Raw genomic sequence first — 11,101 nt, forward strand, 5'->3', positions numbered from 1 at the left:
TTATAAAGTAATAGTGATTTCCAAGTTAAATATTTTTAGAGCTGATGCTTTCATGTGGAAAAAAAAGTCATATTTTACATATCACGAAAGTGAACGTATTTAAATATAGCCATATAGTGTAGAATTTACCACACTCATCTAAATTGATGTATTTGGTTTATAGATGGCACTGACAAAAATGTATAAATCAGCAATTCTATCATTTTTTATCTGATAGTCAACTGGTGCAACTCTCCTTGTAACCAAAGGCCCTCTGTCTGCCTTGCGTGATCGCTCATGACACACACCTTATGTCATCTATTTAGTCCTACCTTTAAAGTAGCATTTTGCTGAGTCACTTTTGAAAGCCAAATTCAAAAGTATCATTTAAAATCTTCCTTTTAAGTCTGAATAGCCAAAGTCCTATAGATTTCTTATAGAAAGCAAATAATTTAAAATTTAGCATATAATATGCTTGAAGAGCATTTCTTTCTATTTGTGTACACAGATGTAGCTCTCATTTTGTGCCCAATTAAAACAGAAGTATGTTTAATTTATTTTAATGAAATAAAGTCTGAATACAAAGTATGTATCTATATATGTGTGCGTGTGCCTAATACACATATATATAATGTAAGCACTGGGAAATCTACTCTAACCTAAAGCTGTGCTAGACTAAATCTGTACTCATTGCAGAGGAAAGGCAGTGCTTTGAAAACACAATGCTCACCAAATCCTATAGATCCTAGCAAGACAATTGAATTTGTGTTTGTTCAATACACATTTCCCAAAGTTCATAGTGGTTGGGGAAAACAGGCAACACCTCCTGCATGGAGCTAAAGCGTGGGGTTCAATCACTGAGATTTGGCTTCAGGCCTGCAAAATTCCTGTGCACCAAGTGCCAAGCAAGATGCCAGAGCCTCACCTGCTGCTGCAGAAGACATCACACCTGCAAGAACCCTCTCTGGATGGGTGATGTCTGCACTTCTGCACTTGCTTGTATCTTATGGCATCATCATCACTTTCAACACATACCTATAAATATATATATATATATATATATATATATATATATATATATATATATGTATATACATATATATATATGTGGAAGGAGAGGGTGCAGTTTTCTTAACTAGGAGGCTAAAGATTCTTGAGTTGTGTCCTTGAACAGAGGAAAAAACAGTGACTTTGCAGTAGATTTCTCAGTGCCTTTTCTTAAAAACTTCACCTAAGCACACTTACGGAAAAAAAAAAAAACCCAAAACAAAAGAGTCTCCTGTGAAATCCACATTTTTCTGAAAGGTTTGAAAGCCAAAAAAAAAAAAAAAAGGTAGAAGAAAGGAAAAAAATGAAAGCAAGAGAGAGGAAAAGAAATCCGTGGAACGCACATTCCCTTCCTGAACATGGCGTGTGTCAAATGCCAGGAATATCTGCCTGGGCAGTCATGAGAAACAGCTGAGGCCCTCAGGTTGTTTGGCAACTATGGCTGTGATAAACTGTAGCCTTTTCTTCCCTTGCAGCTAATAAGATATACATTTCTAAGGAAAACAGTATTCTCTTCTGTAAAATTGTAATGTATTGTTAATATTTGTACCTACTGTATATTTATGTCTTGACAGAATTACGAGCGGTACAGTTTATAGTAAATAACGAGGTTATGTAAAACTCATCACAAAGGTTTCTAAAGCCACGTTCTCTCTGCTGGTGAGCTCCACAGAACACCTCATCCCAAAGCAACCCTACAATTCCTGCTGAAGGAGGCCGAGAGGTGCCGCAGCCAGGGGGGCTTCCCTGGGGTCCAACCAGCCCCAGCCCCCCATGTGCAGCCAGTGACTTCTGCACACAACAAGTGCTACCTTGGGTTCCTCTGGATCACCCATTTGGGGAGAATATGGCTTTAAATAGTTCTTGAATAAAGTACAGATGTTCTAGTTACCTCTGTACCTCCTGCTTGCCATTGTGTTGGCTTTATAAGTACCTGATGTATGGAAAAGTCATGTGACTTTCATGCATTCCAGAGTAGTCTATTTTTCTGTTCAGATTGAAAAAAAATTATATATATATAAAAATATAAATATATATCTGTATTTTTAGCAAATTTATAATAGGGCAATCAAGTCAGATTTCTTCTTTTGTATTACAGAATAATATATTAGAAGCTCTCTCAGTGTTCATTTACACAGCTGATCCCCCAACATTTTGTTGTTGTCATTTTCTTTTTTTCTGATAAAACACCTGCAACTTTCCTCCTGGAAGTGCATCTGTGAAAGGTCATGGGTTTTGTCTGATGTTGTCATGTTTTTGTATTTTCCTGTTTGTGGTACTTTAACCAGGGACTGCCTGTGGGAACTGAGATATTCCTGCTGAGAAACGTGGAGCAGGCCAGCCTCTGCCCTGGTGACAGCAGGGGAAAGGTCACCCAACACTCCTGGCTGCAGTTTCTCCAGATTTACATCGATTAAGCTGAGAACAGAAAGAAGAGACAGGTTTTAAATCTAATTGTGACATGATGGAGTTGGGATAAGCATCAAAATCTAGGCTCTTATTCAAGGCAGTGACCTGGCAATGCTCAAGCACCTTCAGGAAAGTTTTTTCTGGATTAAAACAGAAGTGTCCAGACTTTCCTTTCCCACTGGGTTTTGGAATTTGTATTTTTGGTCCCAGAGAAAATCAGCAAATGAGAAAAAATTGTGGAGGAATGAGAAGTGTAAACATTCAAAAAGGGACCAGATTCTGATTTAGTTATGGTAAAATCTGTCCATGTCCATGTACCTGCTTACATAATGATCTTCTTTGCTCCTTTGGTAGCTGTACCCACAGGCATTTTCACAGAAATTTAATAAGAAGTCCATGAGATAAGTGTTCATCCTGAAGCTATCTCATGGCCTGTTGAAGTTTGGCATGATGAAGCACTCCAGAGCCACTTTAGCTCTGCACAGACATTTTCTTGTGATTGGGCCCAGCAGTTCAGGCAGTGACCCTGCTTTTGCCAGAGATGGAGTTTTGGTTCCATTTCCTTTCGTTTTTTGTGAGATTTTCTTCTATGCCCACTATAATAGCCAATGAACCTGACACAAATGTAATTTGGAAAGGTGTGTGTTTCAGAAAGTCCAGGTATCCCTCGAATGAAAGGAATAACCACTAGATCCAGTTCTGCATATGAGTATAAGCAAGACCTGTTCACAAATGAAAGTATTAAAGTTGGGTGGGATTTTTCTTTCTTAGGAAGCAAGTAATGTAATAGGCTGCCATATCTATCATCAGCAATCACATCAATCCCTTCAAAAGGCACCTTCCATATCAGCAAGTTTGTTAGAGCATAGTCAACAAAACCACAGAATGCTTCTAGTCAGCCCACTCTTAACTGTGCCCTCCCACACCAGGACAGGAGCAGCCCAAATACCCCCCAGCCCTTTGAGGAAGAGATGTTTATCTTCCAGCATGCATCTCTCACCCCATGCTGATCACATTTAGGCTCTTGCACTGAAACGTTGTCTCAACCAAGCAAAGGAAACCTTGGGAGAACTGAAAGCCTGCATCCAGGATGTGATCCCATTCATTGCTGGTGTTACCTAAGCCACAGTAAGTGTCCTTTGACACCAGTGGTTGGGTGCCACAAGTGTTCGTATCTGTAAATACTACTCCAAATTTTGCTTTGCTTGATTCTGGCTTCATTTCACAAGAAGTTTTCAGTGTTAGAGGCTTAGAAGACAAAGCAAAACCTTCTTCCTTTTAACTAAAATAATACTGTTGATGATCTGTAGGACTGAACAAGGATAAACCTTTATTTTTAAAGGGGTCTTTCCAATACTGCAGTGACACTACCTTCAAAAACTAATAAGGCAGAACTCTGTACAAAGATCCCTCAAAACTAGAGCCTCATGAAAGCCAGGAAACCAAATTTATATGAAATGCCAAATTCTTTGCTGCTGTAAGTTAAAGCCCATTGAGGCCAATGGAGCTGTGCCCCCTTTAGATCAGTAAATTTGGAGCCATACCTCTGAAAGCTAATGGAAAATGAATCACTTTGTATGGCCTCAGGGCTGGAGGTGTCTGTCCACAGCACCTCCCTGGAAACCAGTGGGGTGAGGGAATGGGAAATAGACAGGTCAGGGAAAGCCTGGGAAAGGGGGGAATCCTTCAGGCAGGAGGGTGGCAGTCACTGCAGCCATGACTGAGCATCCCCACGGCAGCTCACTCTGTGGACTTGATGGCACAAGCAGATCCCAAACTCACAGGTGACTGTCTGTCCTTCCAGCAGATCCCAAACTCACAGGTGACTGTCTGTCCTTCCAGCAGATCCCAAACTCACAGGTGACTGACTGTCCCTCTGGCAGATCCCAAACTCACAGGTGACTGTCCCTCCGGCAGATCCCAAACTCACAGGTGACTGTCTGTCCTTCCAGCAGATCCCAAACTCACAGGTGACTGACTGTCCCTCCGGCAGATCCCAAACTCACAGGTGACTGTCCCTCCGGCAGATCCCAAACTCACAGGTGACTGTCTGTCCTTCCAGCAGATCCCAAACTCACAGGTGACTGTCTGTCCTTCCAGCACATCCCAAACTCACAGGTGACTGACTGTCCCTCCGGCAGGATCCCAACCTCAGCCCCAGAGTTCAGTGCTCTCTCCCTCAGCCCAGGATTGCTGGAGCTGGGAGGACACTGCCAGCACAGGGACCATGGGTTACTTTGAATTGTGGCACAACCTCTGCTCCTGTTGGTAATCTGCATTTAAGACCATTCATCCGTTCTTCTCTACTCTGTGTTTTTCATTTAGGAGCTCTGCCATTTATGACTCTTCTTCCTGTTATGTCTTACTGCCTCCACATACTCATTGCCACTCGTTGGCTCCTGTAACCCCTGCGATTTATTTTGTTTATGTCAGTTCTGTTGGCTTATGAGGAACATTTTTTCCCCATTCTCTGGCTTTTTTGGTGGTTGGTGCAGAAAATTACTTTTGCATTGAACCATTCCGCACTGATGTGTCTGGGGGAGGGGGAGGGGAGCAGCATCTCCATTTTACTTTGAATTTTGAAGCCATGATACTGTACTCAGAAAGGCCAGCCACAGCTACCAACCAAACTCTCTTTCCAACTAGATTAGCACTTAAAAATCCACCCCCACTTCCTGCAGGAGAATCCTGCTCTCTCATCAGGCCAGTGAAGCGGTTTTGGAAAAGGGAGAAAACATCAGCACATCAGCGAGGGCTGCGGGTGCTGCTCAGTGATGTCCCCGTGCCCAAGGCTGTGCTGCCACTGCAGCTGGGGCTGGGGACCAGCCCGGGTCTCCTCCAGGAGCCCAGGACCTGCAGAACCTCTGAGCCCAGGCAAAGGTTTCCCAGTGACATCCCCAAAGGGCAGCCCTAAGCACCCATCCTCACTGAAGGACAGGAAAGCTGTGGGGGTCCTTTTAAAAAAGAAAGTGATACTTAGTGACAGATAAAAACTGAAAAATGTGTTTCCTGTGGCTCTGCTGGTACATTTAGGTCAAATTGCTTTTATAGGTGGAAACTGAAACTGGCTGTGACCCGGAAAGGGCAGACTGGGACCGGTTTCTCCATTGCCTTGCACTGAGTTATTTTTTAACCCATGCCATGGGGAATCACTGAGGAGCCCAGCTCAGCGTGTCTGTAAGGAAGGGCAGTGCTTGTGCCCCATAGCCCAGCAGATCCTGCATGCCTTGCACAATTTCTTCATTGGGTTATATTGGAATTCACTCAATTCATCAGTTATATTGGTCCAATGCACCAGCAGATGTTTTCTTCCCTTTTAAGAAATGTTTCAATGCCCTGGCACTTTGGGGTGATTACAGCAACATTAGCCATATACTAGTGTACTTAGAGTCTTACATTTTTTGTAACTTTGATTTAGTCATTCTTTGTTGAAGTTTATTGACCTCTCCAGTTGTTTCTGTAAAACAAATTATTAAAAAAATCCGTGTCTTTATATGCATGTAATAGTATGAAACTGTGATCAATGTGTGACATTCAGAAACTGTACTGTCTTGTAAAATATGTCCGAATGTCTAAGGGTTTTAAAGCAATGGTCCCTTACTACAGCCTACAGAAATAAATAAAAAGGAACGGAAAAACCTAAAGCCTGTATTGCTCTGTTTCATGGTCACATATACTGGCCAAAAATCAAACTCCATTGGCTGGCACTGAGCTCCTGGTTCAGCTCCTGGCAGCTGCCAGCAGGTTTAGACATATGTTATTGTTCATGGCTGGGACCATGAGTCAGGAAAGCCATGCCGAGCCTGACACCTCCTGTTCTGACAGATCCAGTGCAGAAACTTCCAGTGCAAAAACCCCCAGTGCAGAAACCTCCAGAGCAGAAACCCCCAGTGCAGAAATATCCAGTGCAGAAACCCTCAGTGCAGAAACCCTCAGTGCAGAAACCTCCAGTGCAGAAACCTCCAGTGCAGAAACCCCCAGTGCAGAAATATCCAGTGCAGAAACCCTCAGTGCAGAAACCCTCAGTGCAGAAACCTCCAGTGCAGAAACCTCCAGTGCAGAAACCCCCAGTGCAGAAATATCCAGTGCAGAAACCCTCAGTGCAGAAACCCTCAGTGCAGAAACCTCCAGTGCAGAAACCCTCAGTGCAGAAACCCTCAGTGCAGAAACCTCCAGAGCAGAAACCCCCAGTGCAGAAACCTCCAGTGCAGAAACCCCCAGTGCAGAAATATCCAGTGCAGAAACCCTCAGTGCAGAAACCTCCAGTGCAGAAACCCCCAGTGCAGAAACCCCCAGTGCTCTCCCTGCACGGACAGAACCCATCCACACCTCGTGGCACGCATGCACACACACAGTCCCTGACACTTACAATCCCTGGCACACACACACACACACACACAAACACACACACACACACACACACGTGTTCCCTGGCACACATGTGATCCCTGACACTTGAGCCATACCAGATGATCAGCATCTTGCAATTGTGCAGATGCAAAACCAGATGCAGATGGGAGAACAGCTGATGTTTGGAGACGAGGAGCTCTGGGTGTGAATATCAGACAAACAGGCTGCTTTGGCTGATTGGAACACAAATGGGTTTTCTCGGAGAACCACTGTGGTCTTCTGCTCCATTAGACTGGGTTGGTTAAATTGTGTAAGTCATGAGAGCAAAGATAATTCAAACTACTCAGGAATATTTTCTAAGTTTATTACATCAAATGTTGTTTTATATTGGAATGCTATTTCTGTAAGAGTTTCAAAGCTCTAATGTGAACCCCCTGAGTTGTGGAGACCTTGATTTATGGCCATTAAAACATGAGAAGAACAAAGACCAAATAAGCACATGTTCTGTCCAGACCACCACCTGTTTGTGCAGTTTTGCACTTCACGTACCCTGGCAGGTTCCTGCACATACACATCCAAGGAAAAAGACTAAGTGCACTTTGCAGTTCCACATCCCACTTTATACAGATGCAAAAGAAAACCAGAAAGTCAAATGCACAAAGTGCATTCAATGAGTGCATTAAATGCATAAGTGGACAAATATCACCAAAGTCAATTATTTAATGGCATGGTTCTGCTTTTGCTTGTGTTCATTTTCAGTTTAGGTCTTTATAAGAAAAATCTAAATTATCAGATGTTTCATCATGAGCAGTGACAGTCACATCTAGGAAGACTGATGCACTGAACATGAAGGGAAGTTTACAAATGAAGAATGAGAAAGTGGAGAAAGTCCTATAACATAAGTCTTCCTCTTTCACTTTCTGCTAATGACATCTCTTGTTGTTTGTCTGCCAGCCTGAGCGTGCAAACTCATGAGTTATAACCCAGTATCTGTAATTATACTGTCCAAGGAGGTTTGCTCTATGAGTTTATTTATTTTATCAAGTCAATTAAAATAATGCTTATCCCCTGAGGCGTGGTGGTTCATTACTGTGTCACAAATCTCTAGAGAGGAATTATTTTTGCCTTAGTTAGCATACACTGCAGAAATTTGTCTTGCCTTGCCTGGGACCTTCATCCCACACCCCCTCAGCCCCATAACCACACCTGCTTTATGCCCAGCTAAAGAGCAGGTCTATATCTATATCTATAGCATCTATATACCTATATCATATCTAATGTATATCTATATCTATATAATCTTTATATCTATATCTATATCTATATCTATATCTATATCTATATCTATATCTATATCTATATCTATATCTATATCTATATCTGTACATGCAGTGACTGGAGCAGGATCAGTGACCCCTGTGGAAAGCAGGGACCCCCAGCCCAGTCTCCAGTGGCAGCTCAGCTCTGCCTGCTCAGCACCAGCTGCCACAAAGTTACTGGGCCATCACCTGTGCATTTCATTTTCTACCAACACCTAAGCAAAAGGGTCAGCTTTTCAATATATTTTGACCATTTCAGAAGAGAAAGTAATAATATAAATATTTTACAAGGTATTTATAAAATATGAATTAGATTCTCCATACTGCCTCCTTCTACTTACTTACCTTCCTTCCTACTTTCTGTAAGGAAATTGGGCTACTAAGAGATGCAACATCATTATCATTCAGCAAGCAAGAGCATTTAGAGGTAACTTTGCCCCAGAGTATCATTTTCAACATCCAGGCACAAGCTGAGACTAATCTGTCACAGCAATGAAAGTTTGTGGTTTCTGGCTGGAAATACAAGTACTGAGCATTAAATTGAGTCTTGAAAAATAAAAGCAAATATGTGCAACACTGAATCATTGAGTTTAATCCTTATATAATTAAACAATTGACCCACATTGCTAATCGAATTTTTTAGATTTTTTATCTTTTCTATCTGTATCTATAGATCTAAATACACTTACTTATATATCTGTTTTATAGATACATACCTATAGATATATAAGAGATATATATCTTAATCTATAGAAAATAGATTTAGATTTTAAAAAACATAATGGTTTATACTTAGCTACACCCTGTACCATTTTTCTAATGTTGGCAGGTGTGGTTAGTAATAATTGAAGCTAAAATGATTTAGTCTATGTGCAAACCCAAAATTTCAAAATGTAAAATGCTGTTTTCATGCCTTGATGATAATTAGTCTTAAACCACACAGTAATGCAGCTTTTAGCACTGTCCTGAGCAGTGGAGAGGCAGCTTGGGGACAGTGAGATGAAGATTGATCCAGGCATGAGAAAGTGTAAATTAAGAGCCATGAGGCTTGAACACAGCTATCAAATAATATACAAAGTATTTGACCACTTCCTGAAGGTCTAATTGACCAGAACAATCCATGGCTTTCTCTATTTGTTTTTCACATCAGCTATTTTGGTTTCCAGTAACATTTTCAGGCAAACAAATATTTCTGAGGCATTTCAGGATGGAGGAGAAAAGCTGCATGGAAAAAGCAGACCACCAGCTGCTCCCCTAGGAATGCAGCAAAAAGGAACAGTTGATTTCTTATTAATGTAAATGAGCTCGTTATCTGGGCTGCCTTCAGACTGAGTTCAGCAGTTCAGAGCCTCTATTCCAGGAAATACAGAATTTATGTAACAGAAATGAAGAGAAATTGAAGGAAGGATTTTGTAAGTGCCTGTTTCCTGATGAAATATTTTGCTATTCTGGAGTCAGGGTGGAGGGGTGGAAGCTGAGATGGGATATGCTGGGCCCTACCCTGAGCTGCAGGAAGTTTTTATAAACACTGAGGTATTTAGAGAGGATTTCCAGGGCATCAAGCATCCCATACTGTGTTGCAGTTCTATGCCTACATCTATGCCTACATCAGGAAAAGTTTGTGCAACTGATACTCCTATAAGTTCCAGAATAAACTCACTAAACAGCATTTCCTGGAGTTCTTTATAGAGAACAAAAAGCTTTAAGGATGGCCAATCCTTTCCACCAGGGTTGCTTCTGTGAGTTCCTAGGCTGACTTGGTCATAACCATGAGGCCTGGGAGCACCTGAGCTCTGGTCTTTACTTAGCCCTGACCCTTTGCTCCTGAGCACCCCTCAGAAAACACGTACCTGTTTCACAAGAATGATTTATCAACATTACTCAGTGATCTGGGACCTATATGGTGTACTCAGCAATGTAATTAAGAGCATAGCACCAGGTAGAAATAGAATTTAATGGAAAAACAAACCAAAAAAAAAAAAACAAAACCAAAACAAACAAACAAAAACACTGAGTGAGAAAGAATGAGCAAAAATACATTCATTTTCCCACAGTCCCATTCCTGTGTGTGGCAAAAAGTTGCAAACTCGGTCTCAGTGATGAAGGATTTTACAGCAGCTGAGGCTGAGAGGTGCCACTGCCCAAGTCCAGCTCATGGAATGCTCTCTGCTCCTGAAATTTAACTTCCAAATGGCCAAAACAGGGCACAAGTGAACTCCCTCCAAGACTGATGGCAAGGTGCTTATGCCAGGAGGTGCTGGGCATATTCCCAGGGGTATTCCCTGGGGAATATCTGGGATATTCTCCAGAGTTCCAACTCTCAGGCTGCTGTTTTAACTATCACACTCTTCCAGGAGGGGAAAGCTAGAAAAGCTCTATTGGAATACTGAGCCCACACACTGTACATATCAAGTCCATCCCTCCTATTGTTTACCTCCTTCATTCACTCTCCCTTCAGAGAAGAATATCTCAGTAGCTTTACCAAAGTTTTTTTCATATCATTCTCTGAAACAAGAATTTTCTCCACCATGGGTGACAAAGCCTGGTATCTCTCTTTTCCTGGCTGTTACTTAAGGTATTAAGATCCATATCCCCAACACAAACCATGCTGGGACTTCTAATTGGGTTTTCCTCCCACTGTAACTCCCTCTACCATCTGCTCCTCTTTTTCTCTCAGATGATGCATCCCTCAGTCACTGAGCAGTGCCATGGCAAGCCAAGCCAACCCTAGAGACTCTGCCAGAGCAGCACCTTCCCTCTTCCCCGTGCCCCAGCCTCAGGTCTGGGTGAGAGGTGGGATTCAAACCATCACCACCACCTGGGACAAGGAGGGGATCATGTGCTGCTGGGTCACTGCATTCCAGTCCACATTCCTGGCTGCCTTCTGCCTCCAGATTTGCCATAGGGTTTCTTTGAAAAGGAAGCAGAAACCCCAGTGCCTCTGAAGTCCAGAGCAAACCTATTTTTAACCAGCAGCAGAGCTATTTAACCTCTGA

General features: G+C 42.3%; 1 protein-coding gene across 1 annotated transcript; it reads left to right on the forward strand.

The window, feature by feature from the left end:
- Positions 1-6,230: 6,230 nt before the first annotated feature.
- LOC134051301 (uncharacterized) lies at positions 6,231-6,994 on the forward strand. The gene is made up of 2 exons (XM_062504974.1): positions 6,231-6,779; positions 6,932-6,994. Exons 1-2 carry the CDS (start codon positions 6,231-6,233, stop codon positions 6,992-6,994), a joined length of 612 nt encoding a protein of 203 aa, XP_062360958.1.
- Positions 6,995-11,101: the final 4,107 nt, after the last annotated feature.

This window comes from Cinclus cinclus, chromosome 18, assembly GCF_963662255.1.
Source record: "Cinclus cinclus chromosome 18, bCinCin1.1, whole genome shotgun sequence".
Taxonomy (NCBI): domain Eukaryota; kingdom Metazoa; phylum Chordata; class Aves; order Passeriformes; family Cinclidae; genus Cinclus; species Cinclus cinclus.